Here is a 21624-nt window from a genome sequence, read left to right as displayed (position 1 = left end):
ACCTTTGCAATGAAGATAATTTTCCCTGGATGGTTGGCAAGCTGAACTGATTGTAGGCAAAAAAATTTGCTATTGATCAAATTTAACCTGTCCAAGTATTATTGGCCAGAGCTAGGAAAAAAGACTGGGCAGTCACCGATGTCCCTACGTTTCGGACTGTCACCGTAAGAAATATTAAAATTGCAGTGCTTATCTGAAATACTGCAAAATGCAACTTTAAAAACTACCATTCCCCTTTTAAAATATGTCAGATTTAAAATAATTGAGTTCCTGAGTAGCCAAAGTGGTCAATATCATCTAATCTCGGTGTGCAACATTAATATCCAGAATACCTATTTGTGGAAGACAGTCCTTTGCACAAACCAAATTAAATTTGTTACTTACAAATAACGTTACTCAGTTAGGCTTGGTGCTACATACAGGTATCTTTCAAGTAATATGCATTTTTAACTCTACCACATCATAACCAACTACTGTAGCTTGTCATTCTCGGTGCACAGGTTGTGAATGGAACTGTTCATAAATATGCCTCCGACTGGCTCCAGCAAATAAATTCAGGCAAGGCATAACTGGTGAAAAAAGTCTGAAGATGATACACAGTACCAGAAAATCCTTTTCTTTTACACACAGCTCATTCATCCCAGTGAACTGGAGAAGCTGAATACATGCTTGAGCTCACTAACACACAAAAGATCTTAAATATGTGGAAACTCACATTTTATTTGAGAAACACAGCTTTTTTTCTGTACAACTTTCGGTATCACACTTCTGTTTGTGGAGATTTCAGTCTTCTGGCAGATTGTTCAGGTATCTGAAAAACTTCCTGTTTATATTTTGCAGCTTCTTCACTTGTCTTCTGTCATAGTCTTACAAACAGCTCTCATAACTAATTTTTCATTTATTGTTCCAGACATCAATCACAATTATAATCACTCAAATTTTTAAAGCATGAAGAAAAACAGGCTCATCAAGAATACAGACACAATCATAAACAAAGCTGGGGATAGGAGATTTTGTGTACCTATAAAAAAGGTTTACACAAAATAATAATAATAATAATAATAATAATAATAATAATAATAATAATAATGAATTAAGACAGTTAGGCAACAAAGATAAACAGAGATTGGTATGTATGATAAATCTGCCTGGTACAGAGAAACCCTGTCATTAGAAATTGAAAAGAATTTAAAAAACTTGAAACTGTGTTTAGGAGATGTAAAAGTCATTCTCATTGTTAAAAAAACTGCTGCAGCTATAGATAGTACAAACACAGGCTTATTAAGGAACATGTGTTCTTTTCTGATCTTGGACTGCTGCACTTGTGCAATATATGCTTGGAAAGCAAGGCCACCCCAAAAGCATAAGGTAGGTTGTAACTTTGTAAAATAAAGTTGATGAATGTGACAATTAAAATCAACCTACTTGAAGCAGTATGTAAGGCTCATGACAAAGTATGAAAAATACAGTGGGTTTTCTAGTGAGTGCTGTTTTATGATAATGCAGACAGTTAAAAGGACATTAAAGGTTGGTTGGTTGATTTGTGGGGGTTGAAGGGACCAGACTACAAAGGCCATCGGTCCCTTTTTCCACGATCATGAAAACCCACAAGGAATATCAACAAGCAATGGAGGTAACAAGGGATGACACAGAACAAGAAAGACACGGACAATGACCAGAAAACAAGGAATTAAAAGCACACAGATTTGTACAGTGGTTGGCCGACCATGGAAACAAAAAAAGGAAAAGCCAAAAAGCCAACCACGAAGAGAGACACTAAACATCTCAATCTAAAACTGTAGGCCAAAGGTCAGACGCAACACACAAAAAGGACAAACCCTCAGATTGAGCGATAAAAGCCCCCTGCTCGAATAGAACTCGAAACAAAGCCTGCCGCTGCAGCGTCATCTGTTAAAAGAGCAGGGAGAATATCGGGCAGCGCAAACGTCTATCTGAGCGCAGTTAACAGCGGACAGTCCGACAAGATGTGGACCACTGTCAACGCTGACCCGGAACGACACAGATGTGGGTTCTCATGGTGCAATAAATGACCGTGCATCAATCAGGTGTGGCCAATGCGTAGCCGGCAGAGAACAATTGAGTCCTTGGAAGAGGCTCGCATGGAGGAGCGCCACACACCTGTAGTTTGTTGGGTGAAGGCAGGGTGCGCCATTCATAACTCCCAGTAATAAGGACTTTCTGCCGCAATATGGACTGGTGTTCACATTCCGAAAGGCCAATCTCCAGGGCTGGTTTACTGATAGCCTGTTTGGCCAGCCTGTCAACATATTCATTACACGGGATGCTGACATGACCTGGGGTCCTCACAAAAACTACGAAGCGGCCTCAATGAGCAAGAGTATGGGTGGACTCCTGGATAGCCATCACTAAACAAAAGTGACAAAAACACTGTTTGATAGCTCATAAACCGCTAAGGGAGTCACTACAGATAACAAACGACTCACCTGAGCAGGAGTGGATATACTCTAGGGTGCAAAAGATGGTTACCAGCTCTGCAGTGAAAACATTGCAGCCGCCCAGCAATGAACATTGTTCAGATCGATCCCCAAGAGTAAAAGCATAACCAACTTGACCAGCAACCATCGAACCAACGGTATAGACCACATCAGAGCTGTGACAAGTGGCAAGAATGGAAAGAAAGTGGCAGCAGAGGGCCTCAGGAGGGACTGAGTCCTTTGAGCCCTGTGCTAAATCCAGCCAAAGGCATGGGTGGGGCACACACACCACAGGGGAATATGTAAACGGGCTCAGGAAAGAGGTGGGAGAGAGAGAAACTCAAGCCCAGAGAGAAGAGCCTGAATGCAAACCACAATCGTACACCCTGATCGAGGCTGCCGTTTGGGAAGATGGACGAAAGAGTTGGGGAACAGGAGACGGTAATTTGGATGCCCAGGCAAGCTACAAACATGAGCAGCATAAGCAGCCAGTAGTCGTCGGTGCCAGATCCTGAATGGAGGGACACCAGCCTCCACAAGTATGCTGTTTACAGGGCTCGTGCAGGAAGCTCCAGAAGTGAGTCGGATCCCGCCAATGGTGGAGACGTACCTTTCCCAGCACTCCTGCTTCCATTGCCGAATAAGATGTCGGGCTCAGGCATGGAGCCGCTTAAAGGTAAGGAGGTTTTCCAGTGACAGATGCCGCTTATGACGTTGGAGGGCCCGCATGCATTCTCTAATTGCCTCAGCGATCTCCGGTGACCACCAAGGCACAGTCCTCTGCCGAGGGGATCCAGAAGAACAGGGAATTGCAGATTCCACTGCAGAAACGATGCCAGTGGTTATCGTGTTAACCACCACATCAATGGCATTATGAGAAAGAGGCTTACTGGTGGAAATGGAGGTGAATGAGTCCCAGTCAGCCGTATTCAAAGCCTATCTGGGGTGGCACCCAGAAAAGTGACGGTGTGGCAGTGACAGAAAGATCAGAAAGTGGTCACTATCGCACAAGTCATCATGCACACCCCATTGGACAAATGATAGAAGGCCAGGGCTGCAGACCGAAAGGTCAATGGCTGCGTAAGTGCCATGCGCCACACTGAAATGTGTGGAGGCACCATTATTTAAAAGAGAAAGATCGAGCTGTGCCACCACTTGCTCAATGACACTGCTTTGACCTGTTGCCACCAATCCACCCCACACAGGGTTATTGGCGTTGAAGTAGCCCAGTAACAGAAAAGGTGGCGGCAGTTGAGCTATCAGTGCAGCCAATACACGCTGTGGGACATCACCATCTGGTGGAAGATAGACACTGCAGAAGGTAACAGCCTGTGACGTCCACACCCTAACAGCAACAGCCTCTACAGGCATTTGAAGAGGCAAATGCTCACTGTAAAGAGAGTTAAGGACACAGACGCAGACTTCTTCAGATACCCTCTCATAAGCTGCCCAATTCTTATAATAACCCTGATAGCCAAGGAGGGCGAGGGTTCACAACGCCAGAAACCAAGTTTCCTGGAGAGCAATGCAAAAGAAAGGGTGAAAGCTGAGAAGTTGTCGGAGCTCAGCTAAGTGGTGGAAAAAACTGCTGCAATTCCAATGGAGAGTGACATTGTCTGCGGCTGAAAAAGGCGTGAAGGGACCGAGGAGGCAGATTACGCCACTGGGCCATCTATCACCACCGGAGAGCCTGAATCAAGGACCATTTCGTCTGAAGAAGAGGTGAGATTGATGTCATCGGGGAATTCCAAAATCTGCAAATCATCCTCAAGACGCAGAGCTGGTAGTAACAGGTGGCACAGAGGCAACCTAAATCTCTTCCGTCTTACCCAGCTTTTTCTTCTTTCTCTCCTCCTGCCACTGCTCCTTAGGATGAAACTGGAAGGGAGTCACAGAAGGAGGGCCAGGGACAGATGAAGGGCAGGAAGGTGTGTGATCTGCTGCTCCTGGCTTCTTGAGCCACTGACTGAAGTCAGCTGTCGCACTGGAGGATGCCTTAGAAGGTAGACTTCCAAGCGACCCTTTACATGCGAGAGAAGCCGGAGGAGGCTGGTGTACCTCCGGCGGGAGGGGGGATCCGATACCCCTGTTAGTTTGGGGGGTTGATCTCCCAAAGGAGGTACCTTGGGAGTACCAGAAGAAACAGTGTCCCCCATCACAGACACAGGGGAAGAACCAGGGCGGCCTCCAGGGCCCACTGGAAGCTTAGCAACCACAGGGACAGCCATCGCCACAGGGCGGGGGTGGGGCAACGAAGTCAAAGTTGCAGTCGCAGCATATGATATAGTCATCTGCACAGGATGAAGCCGTTCATATTTTCTCTTCGCTTCCTGGTAGGTGAGCCTGTCTAGGGTTTTGATTCCCACGATTCGCCACTCCTTACAGAGAACAGGGCAGTCAGGTGAGCAGGGGGCGGGGTGCTTCCCAAAGTTGACACAAGTGGGAGGAGGGACACACACAGTGCCTGGGTGCAGAGGACGACCACAATCCCTGGAAGTACAACAATCCCTGGAAGTACAACAATCCCTGGAAGTACAACAACCCCTGGAAGTACAACGAAATGACATGTGACCAAACTTCCAACACTTCAAGCACAGCATAGGGGGGAAGGACATATGGTGTCACATCACAACGGTAAACCATCACCTTGACCTTTTCAGGCAACGAGTCACCCTCAGAAGCCAAGATGAAGGCACCGGTAGAAACCCTGTTGTCTTTGGGTCCCCTACACACGCACTGGATGAAGGTGACACCCCGTCGCTCTAAGTTGGCGCGTAGCTCCTCATCCAACTGCAAAAGGAGGTCGCGATGGAAAATAAGACCCTGGACCAAGTTAAGGCTTTTATGGGGAGTAATCAACACAGGGATATCACCCAGCTTGTCACAGGAGAGCAACGCCTGTGATGGGCTGGGGAGGCTGCTTGGTTCAAAATTACCCCGCTATGCATTTTAGACAACACCGCCACTTCCCCAAACCTATCTTTGAAGGTGGTCTACGAAAAACTGGGTCTTTGTTGCCTTAAAAAGGTCTTTCCATCCGTCCTGCTGCAAACTAGGTACCAAGGTGAATACGGCTCTTGAGACCTGGGTGCCCTACGGTCCTCTGAAGGTGTAGCCTGGGAATGGAATGATGAGGAATCATACGTCGCAGCATCAAAATCATTTCTGACACGCTTGGAGACTGCTGGGGCTGAGCGACCACCAACTTGATTCAATTTAATCCATTTCTTAGGGGTCATCCACCCCGATGCCACTCACTCTGACCAGCAGGTCTCCCCACGGGCGCCACCCAGCCTCAGCAAGGACCACCTGGCGGGATGGCCATTGCCGGGAGTCCTGGTGCCCCAGAAGGACGGGCACCTACTCCTTGGCATACACGGGGAGGTCTCAGCTCAGGCATCAGCAGTGCGATCCCTGTGTTGTCAGGGGCTACCACCAAGAAGGTACATGAGAACCCCACCATGACGGACTGGATACCGCACTGGATTTTGGGTGTCAAAATGACGAAATGGTTCAGAATTGTCGTGGGTGTGAAGGATGGTACGGTGTAGGAGACGAGAAGGAGCCAACCAATAAGATGTTGGATGCAAAGCCCGCTACACGATAAGTAGCATGCAAGATCTTGGTGCATGGTGGACAAAAAAAAAAGAGACAACAACAACAACAACAACAACAACAACACGTAAGGCGTCCTTTCCCAAATGGCACACACTAGCAACAGAAAGTTAGGAAAGATGGAGGACAAACCCGAGAGGGGACCAACACATTAAGGCCAAAATGTGAGAGAATCCTTTTAGTCACCTCTAACAACAGGCAGGAATACCGCAGGCCAATTCTAAGCCCCGAACCCACAGGGGGGAAAAGGACATTAAAGATTAACGCCATGTTGGGTAATGATTGATAGAGTGAGTACAAGATGAAAGTGAACAAGGACAGGAAGGAATATTGTTAGAAGCCTTATTTGGGGAATCAGACCAGAATCTGTTCCGTCCCTCAGAAATGCATTTGACCTTTGTACAAGAGAAAAGTTATTGACTCTCACAAATAAAGTGGTGTATGTACAGCTACACAATAGGCCTACCAAATGCTCTTGCTAAAAATTGCAGCTATATGTCATCTATATTAACAAAAAAGGAAGGAAAGAAGGGAGATTAGGGTTTAACATTCTGTCAGCAACAGGGCATCAGAGAAGGAACACAAGCTTGCATTACGAAAGGATGGGGAAGGAAATTGGTTGTGCCCTTTTCAAAGGATCCATCCTAGCATTTGCCTGGAGTGTTTTAGGAAAATCGTGGAAAAACCAAATCCAGACAGCCAGATGGGGAATAGAACCACTGTCCTCCCGAATGCAAGCCCAATGTGCTAAGTACTGTGTCACCTTGCTTGCAAACAAAGAAAGAGGTCAAACAAGAAGTCACTTCCATCAATTATGATATACATGTAATGTAATTTGAAATGGAATTTACATACATTTTGACATGCTGTAATGGAAATGTACATACAATATGGTAATTTGACTTTTTTTCTTTTCTGTACTGGTGTTCTGTATACAAACAGTAACACAGATGCTACAGTGTCAATCACATGCCTCCTATTAACAAATATAAGCAACTCATGAGAGTGATTAAAGGTCCATTATTAGACGTATGTAAAAAAGATCATAGCCAAAAATACAATACATTTAACTGATGTTGTAAAGTATAAAGCATAGTGACAAACATTACTGGTGTAATGATGTATAGTACCATTTTATAGTTATTTTACTAATATTTAAATAACTGAACAATGCTTAGTTTGTGTGGGCAAGAAATCAGTGAAAACTGTTTGTTGATGTATAAAGTAAGTCATGCTCACAAGAGAATCTAAAAATGGTAACCCATACAAAACTGCAGATGCTAGACCTGGTTGTAACAGGAGTTTTTGGTGTTGTATATGGCTAAATATGGAATAAACAAAAATCCTTTATAAACAACATGTTGCTCAATAATGTTAACATGTGGATTGCATTATGCGCCTATTTTCAGTTTGTAGTATTAGACTGTGATGAAGTGCTGGTGCTTTAGAGTGTTTCTAATTACACAAGGCTCACCTGTTATAATAATTTTACAAAAATAAAATAAAAATAAATTTACAATTATAATTGTAGTGTGCATAATTACCACAAAATGTTCCACAATACACACACACACACAGTGCACTGTTAAACTAAGTACACAATTTTTCACTAATGGATGGTGCATGCAAACTGGTGTAATGCTGACAAATTCTTGGATGGAAGGTCTAAACATCATGTTTTAAAAAAAGTTATTTTATTTTTTACATATTATACACAAGCACATGAGGATTTCATATTACTGTAAGTAGTTTGACCAGCCATTGGCTCACCTTGAGCCTAAAGGTACATGATGAAAGAGTTGGTGTAACATTCCCACTATACTGCTAACAATACTACAGTGGAAACCCACTTAACGAGCACTTCCCATAATGTACAATTTGCATGAGCAAAACAAACTGTAAAAAAATTATTCGCTTGATGAGCAATGTTTTAAATAACGAGTGACGACGATTTAGTGTGACATCACCAGCCGATTTAGTGGACTTCACCAGCCGATTTAGTTTGCATGTGGTGGGCAAAACATTCAACAATATGGACACCTTTCATTGTTGGACGTGGCATTGAACAATGTCTTTAGTACATACTGCAGTGTGGGTTTAGCACTCTTTCTGCTACCATTTTAGTGCAGCTTGTGATCATACAATTTTCTGAACTTGTATTCACAGTGTTTCTGTGTATGCAAATTTTAATAACCTCTGTACAGATGTCCCCAAAATAAAGCTGCAAGAAGATGACGATAAGAGAAAGAAAATGACCTTATAAATGAAATGTAAACTGCAAAAACACAAACATGGTGGGAGTGTTGCTAGATTAGCACACATATACAATTGATCTACATCAACTATTTGCACTATCCTCAAGAACGAGGACAAGATTTAGGATAGAACTTCAAAGGGAGTGTCAAGAATAACTTAACAATGGTTTCATATTCTGGACAACATCGAAAGGTTGCTCCTTATATGGTTAAATGAAAGCAACTGCAAGGCAACGTATTAACGAGATCACCATTTGTGAGAAGATGAGTATTATTTTCGCTGGCCTGGTTAAGAAGAAACCAGGATCATCAGCAGCCGAAGAAGTGTTAAAAGCTGTGGGTGGTTCGAGAAGAACCAGTACCCACAGCATTGTGAGGCACAGTGAAACAGCCAGCTCCGACACAAAGGCAGCAGACAACTTCTTCAGAAACTTCAAGATGCTTTTAGATTCTACGGGTTATCTGCACAACAGGTTTTTAATTATGACAAGATAGGTCTTTTCTGAGAAAATATGCTGAAGTGTGCACCTTGATAATAAAAGAGGAGAATGCACTGCACAGTCAAAAGACAATGAAAGACATCTCACACTGCTATTCTGTGCCAATGCAAGAGGCGATTTGAAAATTAAACTGCTATTTGTCTACCACTCGGAAACTCCACAAGCCTTCAAGAAGTGTAAAGTCCAGAAGAGCAGGTTAAATGTGAGGCTTGGGCAAAAAGTGATCTTTTTGTGATAGTGTTTGGTCCTTTGGTGAAAAAATATTTGCTTGAGATGAATCTGCCATTCCATGTCTTGCTTGATGCAGACAACAAGACCACCTCCTTGAAGAATTTCAATTTATCAAGAACCAACTTCTGCCTTCCAACAACACTCTGTTACTCCAGCCTAAGGACCAGCAGATGAATTCTAACTTTAAGAAGCTCTACACTAAAGCACTCTTGAGCACTGCTTTCAGTTGACTAAAGTCACCACTCTCACTCACAGTGAGTTTTGGAAATATTACTTCAACATTGTTGCCTGCATCAATATGATCGAACAGGTGTGGGAAAGGGGTTACCAAGGGAATTCTCACTTCTGCTTGGAAGAAGCATTGGCTGCAGTGCACTGTCAGATCTGACTCTGAGGCAGTACCCGTGGAGCCTGTGGTCAGTGAGATTGTGTCTTTGGCCAAGACCATGGGACTGGAAGTGGGTAACAATGGTATCAGTGAGCTTGTGGAAGATCACAGCCAAGAAATGAGCACCAAAGAGCTTATGGAGTTGCAGTGCATTTCATGCAGGAAGTTGTGGAGAGGAGTTCTTCAAAGGAGGGGGAGGCAGCACCAGCCAAACAGTAATTTTCTGGCACAATACGAGAAATATTGAAAGCATGAGAATCAGTTGCATCATACACTCAAAATCATCACCTCAATAAAGCAGTCGCTATGCATGCTGAAAATTTATTTGACGATAATGCTCTGTTACATTTTCGAGAAGTGTTGAAGCATTGGAAGGAACAAATGGCTATAGATAGCTTCCGAGTAAAAAAGAAATCGTTATGCTTCGTGAATAATTAAGTACATAACACTGTATGTATAATTTTCTTTGAATAAATGGCATGAATAAGATAACTTTTAGTACTTTTTCTGCATGGAACACATTACTGTGTTTTAGATTAATTTATATGGGATAAACTATTTCACTTAATGAGTGTTTCGCAATACGAGTAAGATTCTGGAACTAATTAGTTTTACGTAGCCCATGCATTCCATGGTTGATGTCTGACTGGATCACTCTAGTGTAGCATCATTAACATAGTGCCATTAAATTTAAAAGTGCTAATGTTTCCACAAAAGTCTTTATTTTTCTTTTTGCCCTGTTTCTTTGGTTGTTGTTGGGGTCTTCAATCCTGAGACTGGTTTGATGCAGCTCTCCATGCTACTCTATCCTGTGCAAGCTTCTTCAACTCCCAGTACCTACTGCAACCCACATCCTTCTGAATCTGCTTATTGTATTCATCTCTTGGTCTCCCTCTACGATTGTTACCCTCCATGCTGCCCTCCAATACTAAATAGATGATCCCTTGATGCCTCAGAACATGTCCTACCAACCGATCCCTTCTTCTAGTCAAGTTGTGCCACAAACTTCTCTTCTCCCCAATCCTATTCAATACCTCCTCATTAGTTATATGATCTAAACATCTAATCTTCAGCATTCTTCTGTAGCACCACATTTCGAAAGCTTCTATTCTCTTCTTGTCTGAACTATTTATCGTCCATGTTTCACTTCCATACATGGCTACACTCCATACAAATACTTTCAGAAATGACTTCCTGACACTTAAATCTATACTCAATGTTAACAAATTTCTCTTCTTCAGAAACGCTTTTCTTGCCATTGCCAGTCTACATTTTACATCCTCTCTACTTCGACCATCATCAGTTATTTTGCTCCCCAAATAACAAAACTCCTTTACTACTTTAAGTGTCTCATTTCCTAATCTAATTCCCTCGGCAACACCCGACTTAATTCGACTACCTTCCATTATCCTCGTTTTGCTTTTGTTGATGTTCATCTTATATCCTCCTTTCAAGATGCTATCCATTCCGTTCCACTGCTCCTCCAAGTCCTTTGCTGTCTCTGACAGAATTACAATGTCATCGGCGAACCTCAAAGTTTTTATTTCTTCTCCATGCATTTTAATACCTACTCCAAATTTTTCTTTTGTTTCCTTCACTGCTTGCTCAATATACAGACTGAAAAACATGGGGACAGGCTACAACCTTGTCTCACTCCCTTCCCAACCACTGCTTCCCTTTCGTGCCCCTCGACTCTTATAACTGCCATCTGGTTTCTGTACAAATTGTAAATAGCCTTTCGCTCCCTGTATTTTACCCCTGCCACCTTCAGAATTTGAAAGAGAGTATTCCAGTCAACATTGTCAAAAGCTTTTAAGTCGTAGGGTCAGTATTGCCTCACATGTTCCAATATTTCTACGGGATCCAAACTGATCTTCCCCGAGGTTGGCTTCTACTAGTTTTTCCATTCGTCTGTAAAGAATTCGCGTTAGTATTTTGCATCTGTGACTTATTAAACTGATTGTTCAGTAATTTTCACATCTGTCAGCACCTGCTTTCTTTGGGATTGGAATTATTATTCTTCTTGAAGTCTGAGGGTATTTCATCTGTCTCATACATCTTGCTCACCTGATGGTAGAGTTTTGTTAGGCCTGGCTCTCCCAAGGCTGTCAGGAGTTCTAATGGAATGTTGTCTACTCCCGGGGCCTTGTTTCGACTTAGGTCTTTCAGTGCTCTATCAAACTCTTCACGCAGTATCGTACCTCCCATTTCATCTTCATCTACATCCTCTTCCATTTCCATAATATTGTCCTCAAGTACATCGCCCTTGTATAGACCCTCTATATACTCCTTCCAACTTTCTGCTTTCCCTTCTTTGCTTAGAACTAGGTTTTCATCTGAGCTCTTGATATTCATACAAGTGATTCTCTTTTCTTCAAAGGTCTCTCTAATTTTCCTGTAAGCAGTATCTATCTTACCCCTAGTGAGATAAGCCTCTACATCCTTACATTTGTTCTCTAGCCATCCCTGCTTAGCCATTTTGCACTGCCTGTCGATCTCATTTTTGAGATGTTTGTATTCCTTTTTGCCTGCTTCATTTACTGCATTTTTATATTTTCTCCTTTCATCAATTAAATTCAATATTTCTTCTGTTACCCAAGGATTTCTACTAGCCCTCGTCTTTTTAACCTACTTGATCCTCTGCTGCCTTCACTACTTCATCTCTCAAAGCTGCCCTTTCTTCTTCTACTGTATTTCTTTCCCCCATTCCTGTCAATTGTTCCCTTTTGCTCTCCCTGAAACTCTGTACAACCTCTGGTTCTTTCAGTTTATCCAGGTCCCATCTCCTTAAATTCCCACCTTTTTGCATTTTCTTCAGTTTTAATATACAGTTCATAACCAACAGATTGTGGTCAGAGTCCACATCTGCCCCTGGAAACGTCTTACAATTCAAAACCTGGTTCCCAAATCTCTGTCTTACCATTATATAATCTATCTGATACCGTCTGGTATCTCCAGGCTTCTTCCATGTGTACAACCTTCTTTTATGATTCTTGAACCAAGTGTTAGCTATGATTAAGTTGTGCTCTGTGCAAAATTCTACCAGGCGGCTTCCTCTTTCATTTCTTAGCCCCAAGCCATATTCACCTACTACGTTTCCTTGTTTCCCTTTTCCTACTACTGAATTCCAGTCACCCATGACTATTAAATTTTTGTCTCCCTTCACTATCTGAATAATTTCTTTTATTTCATCATACATTTATTCAATTTCTTCATCATCTGCAGAGCTAGTTGGCATATAAACTTGTACTACTGTAGTAGGCGTGGGCTTCGTGTCTATCTTGGCCACAATAAGGCATTCGCTATGCTGTTTGTAGTAGCTTACCCGCACTCCTATTTTTTTATTCATTATTAAACCGACTCCTGCATTACCCCTATTTGATTTTGTATTTATAACCTTGTATTTGCCTGACAAAAAGTCTTCACTAATTCCTACTATATCTAACTTTAACCTATCCATTTCCCTTTTTAAATTTTCTAACCTACCTGCTCGATTAAGGGATCTGACATTCCACGCTCCGATCTGTAGAACGCCAGTTTTCTTTCTCCTGATAACGACGTCCTCCTGAGTAGTCCCCACATGGAGATCTGAATGGAGGACTATTTTACCTTCGGAATATTTTACCCAAGAGGACGCCATCATCATTTAACCATACAGTAAAGCTGCATGCCCTCGGGAAAAATTACGGCTGTAGTTTCCCCTTGCTTTCAGCCGTTCACAGTACCAGCACAGCAAGGCCGTTTTGGTTAGTGTTACAAGGCCAGATCAGTCAATCATCCAGACTGTTGCCCCTGCAACTACTGAAAAGGCTGCTGCCCCTCTTCAGGAACCACATGTTTGTCTGGCCTCTCAACAGATACCCCTCCATTGTGGTTGCACCTACAGTACGGCTATAACACGAATTATATTACACATTTAAATGTTCTTATCCAAAATTATAAACTACATGAATTTAATACTGCGCGATTATCCTCTTTTGATATACACTGTAGTAAAGCTTGTAATTCTGGTATGCGCGGGTCATGTAAGTTAATTCAGATTTATTGCTCTGTCTCAGTTACACACACACACACACACACACACACACACACACACAAATGTTATATGAAAAAAAAAATTAACATTAGTAAAGCTTATTCTATTCACAAGAAATCAAAGCTAGTGGTGTCTTAATATTTATACTAATAAAAGCATCTTAAACAATAGAATTATATGCTTACAATCAGTCTCATGCTTCCAAGGTCCTATAGTAAGCTGTCTTGTATTTGTGAGAAGGCTCTGCATAAGAACAGTTGGATCTTGGAAGACTATTTCCTCATAGAATTCAGAAACTAACATCTTTTTTCCCAACATCGCATCAGGCCCTGACTGGAAGAGCTTCAGGATGTGATACAAAGTAACCTGCATACAAAAATTTAAATTAAATGCAATAACTATAATTCTCATATAGAAACAAACATCAGTAGAAATCAAGGATGTATCTTAAACTTTAACATAGCCCCACAATTCAACAGGCATTTGTAACAGCTGAAGATTTGGAACAGTTGAATCTAAGAAGCTTTTATTTAAGTAGTTGTGTCACGACATGAATGCCATGGAGCAAAAAACTGAAGTATTCAATTAACATCTGCACAATTCAGCAAGCTATACATAATGCTACTGAACCCAGCAATGGTTCACAATTGCTAAATATACAGGGTGGATGGGAAGTCACTACGTAATTTTAAATGTCCATCAGTTTTTTTATTAATGAATAGTTGCACATGGAGCGAGTTGTACTCAGCTCTCAGAACCATGAGAATATGTGTAGTACACTACAAGTCCACATATGCTCATGCATTGTCAACCAAATGACAAAGTATAGGAATGTCATCAATTGCTTTCTGCAGGAAAGTCGCAGGTATATTACTGAGTGCAACTGTGATTCTCTGCTCCAAATTCATCCAAAGTGCACGAGTTTGTTCGCTGCACCTCTTCTTTGGCCCAAATCCATAAGAAGAAGTCACACTGGATGAAGTCTGAACTTCTCTGAGGCCATTCATGGGGTCCTTGCTGTCCCTGAGAATGTTCTGGAAAGTGTTCACCCAGCCAGATACAAATGATGCAGGAAAAATGAGATGGTGCCTCATCTTGCTGAAAAAGGATAACCACAACATTGTGCCATTGTGATAGTGGCCACACATGTTCACTCATCATCTGGCAATACTGAACACTGTTCATAGAATCTTACAGTATGAATGGGCCAATGAGAAAATCCAAGGTTACACCACATGAGATTATCAATTTTGGTTGAGTCTGTGATTTTTCAATTGTCAACACAGATTTGTTTCTGCCCAATAATGGCAGTTGTGTCAATTGACAAATCCCCAACATGATACACCACCTCACTGCTCCAAATAATGTTATTGAACAAATCTGGCCAACCAATATTCCATCTGCCTGTCAGAATCCTCTGACGATAACTCCTGAATGTAATGCGGTTTCCAGATCAGGTCCTTCTTTCACATAATATGCATTGCTTGCCTGCTGATTACACTCTCACAAGCAGTCCAAAGTGTTGATTTACCAGGTCTGCAAGTGAAGATGATGCTAACTGCTCCTACACTTTCTGGAGATCACACCACTGAAGGTCATTGTCCTTGTGGTTTACCCGCAACTGACCCAGTTATCATTAGCTAATCATTTTAGCATCAAGTATAGCATTAGGGCCATGTCTTCTGGTAAACCTTCCGGGACGTAAGGTCGTGGTCCATGAAACTCTTCGGCTCCTTACGTTTCGTCCAGAGCTGCGCTGGACATCTTCAGAGGGGTGTTTCTCCTCCGGTGAGTCTTGCCGACTGACGGGTCGGACGTCTGAGAGCGACTTATGTATCGTAGAAAGTGGGCATGACCAGAGTTACACGTGATATGCAGAGATAACCTTTGTCAGAGATAAAACTTAACTATCGATCGTAATCTCGTCACGGATAAAACTGTCTAGCAATTCTGTAGTGCTACTGTCCAAATATCACTAAGTTTCATGGTCTCTTCTTTCCCATTAAAATTATCCTTATGTTTATATATTTCAATTGCTTCTCTACAAAGCCGTGGGTAATAGTTCGTCGTCGTAGATAAAATTTTTGTTTCGGAAAACTTCACTTGATGATTTCCTGGCTGAAAAGCGTGTTCTGCTACAGCCGATTTATCTGTTTTTCCTAATCGGCAAAGACTTCTGTGTTCTTTTAACCGTGTTTTTACTTTCAAAAATGAGCAACACTGGAGCTACTACATATGATTTAACCTAACATCTTGCTTTTTCCTGTGACCATTGGTCAGCAAATGCTCAAATCACATACATAGCTTAGCTGACTTTATCAAGAGACAGTTTGGACCGTTTAGTTAGCTTTCATGTAGTATCACTTTTTACAGAAGTCCCTCTAGTAGATTCTTTGGTACTAATTGATATTACATTTCGGATGGACATCACAGCTTTGTTTCTGGCATGCTCTTTCATCAACCTATTTTATGTCCAACCAAGAATATTTTGAACAGACTGACAGCATCACCATGGGGAGTCTTCTGTCTCCCTTGTTGGCCAACCTTTTTAAGAGGGATTTCAAGGAGAAAGTATCTGTATCATCTCCCCTTAAACCAACAGTATTTTGAAGTTATGTGGTTTATTCTTTCATTGTGTGGCCTCATGGACAAAATAAATTAATAGAGTTTATACATCACCTCAACTCCATTCACAACATCCAGTTCACTATGAAGTAGAGAAAGGCGGTTGTATGGTTGTATGCCTTTCTTGAATGTTTTGGCTAGAGGGAAGAATGATGGATCTCAGGCACATGCAGATTATCACCCCCCGCCCCTCTCATACTGATCTGTACTTACAAATGTCGAGTTATCACCTGTAACTAACATGAACATTCTTAACATGCCAAGAGAGCTCACACAGTCTCAGATCTAGATAATTTGCCTAAAGAGCTCACCCATAGAGTTCAGGGAAAATGGATATGGATATTAACAGGGCACTCTCATTTAAAACCAAAAACCAGAAATTGGATACAGATAAAAACACACTAGCAAAATCTTTAGCTTTTCTTTCTTTTGTTGGTAACACTTCATTTAATATGACAAGAAATCTTTGTAAATTTCATGTGAAAGTAGTTTTCTGACTACCATCTAACACTGCAGATCTTCCGGGTTCAGTGAGGGACAATTTATTATCACGGAAGACTAAAATTTACAGAATACCTTACCAACGTGGTTCAGTTTACGTAGGTTAGGAAACACGCACCTCGACGGAATGCCGCACTGAGTATAAACGTTGCACTCGCCTTTTGCAATGAAGTAAGTCAGCTACTGCTAAACACTGTATTTCCACTGGACCTTCAAAGCGCTATGATGAAACAATGATTCCGGCAAAGCATCTTTTTCAGACTACACTATTAAATAATCTGTGGTAACAAGCCTGATGGACAATCTGATGAACCATGACAGCAGCAACCAGCTGGACAATACATGGAATTCTATCATCTCCACAATTTGCTCAAATGGCAATCAGCATCAGAATGACAGCTGAGTTCTACAGTTCCCCCACGGAGTGCACTGTCACTGGGTAGTGTGGTCAATCTATCAACATGATTTTGACACATGTGTGGAATACTTACAGTGAACTATATATTACAGAATTGAGCAAATCATCATCAGTCTACAATGGCTAACCTCAGGATGACTGGCAGGTACCCAGTTGAAATATAGTGGAAAGTATTGAATGATGATTGGCTGCAAGCCCGAAATCTGAGTATTTCAAATAGTTTAATTTGTGAATGCGGAGGAATACAAAGTTTCAAATGATCCAGATTTTTATCTCAGAATAAATGGCTTGGCTTCATGTTTTTGTGACCTTGAAGATCTGGAATATCTCGAGTGCACTTATTTGATTTGCACTGGGCAATCTGACTTTCTTAATCAAATGGTATGCAGGTTGTAAGCAATTATTAAAATTCATTGAGATGGTCACAATTATTGTCTACGTCAATTATTAGCACTCATGCACCAAGAGTCACCAACATTTCCACTTGAGAACCTGTCAGCATATACTAAAGAGATTAAGGTTAAGAAATAATAAAAAAAAAAAAAGAGTCATCACTTTAACAAAATAGTTATTTGCACTTGTATGCGTTTGCAATGAGACATACACCTTAACCCACCAAGGCCAGGAGGAGGAAAGGTAACAAAGGAAATTAAAGAAGAAGAAACGAAGAAATGATAGAGTTCACATCACAAAGGTATCTCAGTTTAGACCACTGCTCCACATTTTGAAACACTACGGACCCATATTTTATAAATAAGACTCCTTTTTTCCATTGATAACTTAGTGCATAATTAATTCATTTTATTTAGTGAAAGTAAGTTTACTAGCACAAGAAAAACAAGAAAAAACACTGATTTGTCATTTTAAGACTGTGTAGCAGTATTCTAATCATAAGCTGATAAGCCATAAATACAAATTTATTGTTATCTTTAACACTGACTGCGAGGAAAAACACAACATAGCAGAATGTTATGTATAGAACTTATGTTTAAAATTATACACAAAGAGAAGGAATGCATAAGGAGAAACAATTTGTCTAATGGTTTATATACCTTGCTATTGTAGTTAGCACTGTGAGAAAGACACAAAACCAGAAATTTTCACAGCACATCGCAGCATTTTCTTTCTCACAGCCTGTTTTGACATAAAACCTGCACAATGTAGTTTAAAAAATATAATTATGTCTGTCTGAATGTTTATCAGTGTATTGTGTTAAAATTTTAAGTAAATCAGTCAATAATTTTTCAAGATTTTTGCTAACAATGTTTCCCCTTTAATTTTTATACACAGAGTGATACAGCTGTTCATACCAATGTTGTTTTATGCAACCTGTACTACATCTGTATCAAGGACAGTATCCAGACAGGTGACAGCTACATAATTGATAAAGTTCCCTGTGAATGCTTGGGATGACTGTTAGTGAATGGAGTCATACTGTAAAAAATACAAGTGAGGACTGGTCACAATTTACATGGTTATTAACAGAAGACACCAAAATGGAAAGCACGGAAGCAACAATTTTCCAGTATATAATGCAATGAAAGGATTAATATATGACTTGCCCCATTTATGTGCTAAAGTAGTTTCATAAACAAAATTTTGAACTGTAGGTCTAAGATGCATTTATATACTTTACCAGTTATTCTATGACATTTTGACAATGTGCTTCACATTTCCAGACTGAACTGACCAACAACTGTCATGTGGCATTGCATAAAATGACAAGTGTAGTGGCAGTTGAATCTACCTGTAAGGACACTTTAAAAATTCTTACTGACATTTTAGGACAGTGTCCCGATAGTAAATACAATTTTACAATAAGTGCTACACTTGCTCAAAATACTCACGAAAAGCAGGTGTTTTCCTCTTGTCTGAAAAGAAAGAGTCTTATTTTAACAAGTACACTACATATAACAGAGGTTGGATGGCACATTGCTTCCAGTGTGAGTAAACAAGCCTGAATGAAGGAGAACAAAATGGCAGATCATCTCTTTGTGAAGAACCAGGAACTGCAAGACAAATAAGGTTCCTGAACCTTCAAGATCGGTGTATGCTAATTGAGTGAATAGTGGAAAAAGTGAAAACCAGTCACAGATCACAAATCAGATTTCAACATCCTGCACAATATTTTGACAATGACAAAGATCACTGCCTATTGGGTTCCATGACTGCTCCATGCCCATTCAAATAGCCCACCAATCGCATTAAAAGTGGAAATGTTGCAGCTATACCATGCCACTTCAGATGACTTCTTTAGCCACTTAATCAACGTAGATGAGAGTGGGTGTATTACAATGACGTCAACACAATTACCACCATCAAAGAAGGCAAAGACTCAACTATCTTTAGGCAAGTTGATACAAATGTTTCTTTTAACTCCCATGATATGGTACCAATAGATTAGGCTCGTAAGGGGTAATACATCACCTGATCCGACAACCAAAATCTACTGAAGTCACAGGAGGATCTGAAGGCAAAGAACAATGGAAATCTGTCCCAGAGGCTGTTCTAACACCACTAACACCATAACAATGCCCCACCTCATTCTGAAAATGACATGAGCAGATTCTTTGGGCAATCAAAGTCTACCCCCCCCCCCCCCCCCAAAAAAAAAGAAAAACGTCTCCTTACATGCCACCTAGTGAGTACATCCTATTTCCCCAGCAGAAGAAATCATACTGTACCAGGCAGTGAGGTGATTTTTGAGATGGAACATTACCTCAACAACTAGCACGCTTCTAGAACCAAGTTCTCCACCGAGTCATCCATCTTTGGGCAAAATATACTTCATCATCCATCTTTGGGAGAAATATGTCACACTGAAGGGTGACTGTATAAAGACTGATACTATCACCAAGTTTCATGACTGGATCTCTCATTTCGTAGGCCACCCACTTAACTGCATATTAACACTTGATCAGAGCTGACTACACAATATTGCACAAATTACATGCTCCTGCTTGCCTCTGTTGCACTCACATTGGATGACATCTTGGATGTTTATACTCATTATTTCTGCTCAGTCCACTTAGTTGCATTGTTTACAAGGCAGACAGGGTGACTGCAGATGAGTTTTCTGCTGTGCTGACTTCACAGAATCCCTAGTGTCATCAGGATTAAGCCAAATGGTTTAACCATATGCAACAGATTCTTGAACATTTAATGTGAAGTTAAAAAGAAACAACCGAGAAGGCAGTCAAATCACAATATTCTTGCGACATTCAGTTGTCACCATACCCCTTACTTCAAGGAAAGGATCACCCAAACACAACATGCAGCATCGTACTTTCAATGTCCATGTTTGTGTTCATGTTGTTCATAAGCCCCTTAGGTATGGTTATCCAGTTGAGCCATGTGTCAGTCTTCAAACATTTTACAGTCTTAAAATCTGTGAAGAATGTAGCTCACCTTGAGTTCCGGTGTTCTAGAAAGAAGATGCAAACAAAAACGATCTGTATAAAGCATTTGTCTCAAGTAAGCTAAAAACCAGTCTCTCCTACTGATTCTTACAGCATTTCCAATGATCAACTGTAACTGATGTATTGTGGCTATAAAGCTATACAAAGAGCAAAAGTGCAAACTCTTAAATCAACAACAACATTTAATTGGACCTTTTACAGTGAATGAAATATTGTTGTTGAGTACCGCAAATTTTTGTTACATTTAAACTGTCTTAGAAGTACTATTATTTTGTATTGAAGTCCTATGGTTCGACAAAAAAAAGCAAAAGAATTTTAAGGGACTGACGTTTGTACACTATGTGATCAAAAGTATCCGGACACCTGGCTGAAAATGGCTTACAAGTATGTGGCGCTCTTCAACGGTAATGCTGGAATTCAATATGGTGTTGGCCGACCCTTAGCCTTGATGACAGCTTCCACTCTTGCAGGCATATGTTCAATCAGGTGCCAGGAAGGTTTCTTAGGGAATGGCAGCCCATTCTTCACAGATTGCTGCATTGAGGAGAGGTATCGATGTTAATCGGTGAGGCCTGGCAGTAAGTCGGCATTCCAAACTATCCCAAAGGTGTTCTATAGGATTCAGGTCAGGACTCCGTGCAGGCCAGTCCATTACAAGGATGTTATTGTCGTGGAACCACTCCACCACAGGCCGTGCATTATGAACAGGCGCTCGATCATGTTGAGAGATGCAATCGCCATCCCCGAATTGCTCTTAACCATGGAAAGCAAGAAGGTTGGTTGGTTGGTTGGTTGGTTGGTTGGTTGGTTGGTTGGTTGGTTGGTTGTTTACAGGTGGGAGAAGGGACCAAACTACAAGGTCATCAGTCCCTTGTTCCTAATAAAACAATGCCACAAGTGTGAGAATAAAACAGACGAAGCATATAACACCAAACGTCAAGAAAGGAAAAGCCACAAGAACGAAGGGAATGCAACGAACACTAAAAGGAACAAAAGATGACAATAAAACAACAGAGTGATGCTAGAAACAGAAGAGAGTAAAACATGAAAGCAGATTACAGTGGCTGGCCAACCACGAGAATAAAAATGGAAAATCAGCCACTCTGCAAGACATTAAAACCTCCAACCTAAAAGCACTAGGGTAGAGGACACAGAAGGGCAAAGGACATGCACTAAAACC

At 41.2% G+C, this 21624-nt stretch overlaps 1 protein-coding gene across 1 annotated transcript in view; it reads right to left on the bottom strand.

Moving 5' to 3' along the window:
- The window catches only part of LOC124605575 (YEATS domain-containing protein 4), a 79418-nt gene that overhangs the window by 17981 nt on the left and 39813 nt on the right, over nt 1-21624 (bottom strand). Inside the window, exon 3 of the mRNA XM_047137352.1 lies at nt 13667-13847. Coding sequence (XP_046993308.1) covers nt 13667-13847 — 181 coding nt within the window. The remainder of the gene's footprint in view (nt 1-13666; nt 13848-21624) is intronic.

The sequence above is a fragment of the Schistocerca americana genome, chromosome 3, assembly GCF_021461395.2.
Source record: "Schistocerca americana isolate TAMUIC-IGC-003095 chromosome 3, iqSchAmer2.1, whole genome shotgun sequence".
Taxonomy (NCBI): Eukaryota; Metazoa; Arthropoda; class Insecta; order Orthoptera; family Acrididae; genus Schistocerca; species Schistocerca americana.
The sequence above is the reverse complement of the archived record's forward strand: the minus strand, read 5'-3'. Positions and strand labels throughout refer to the sequence as shown.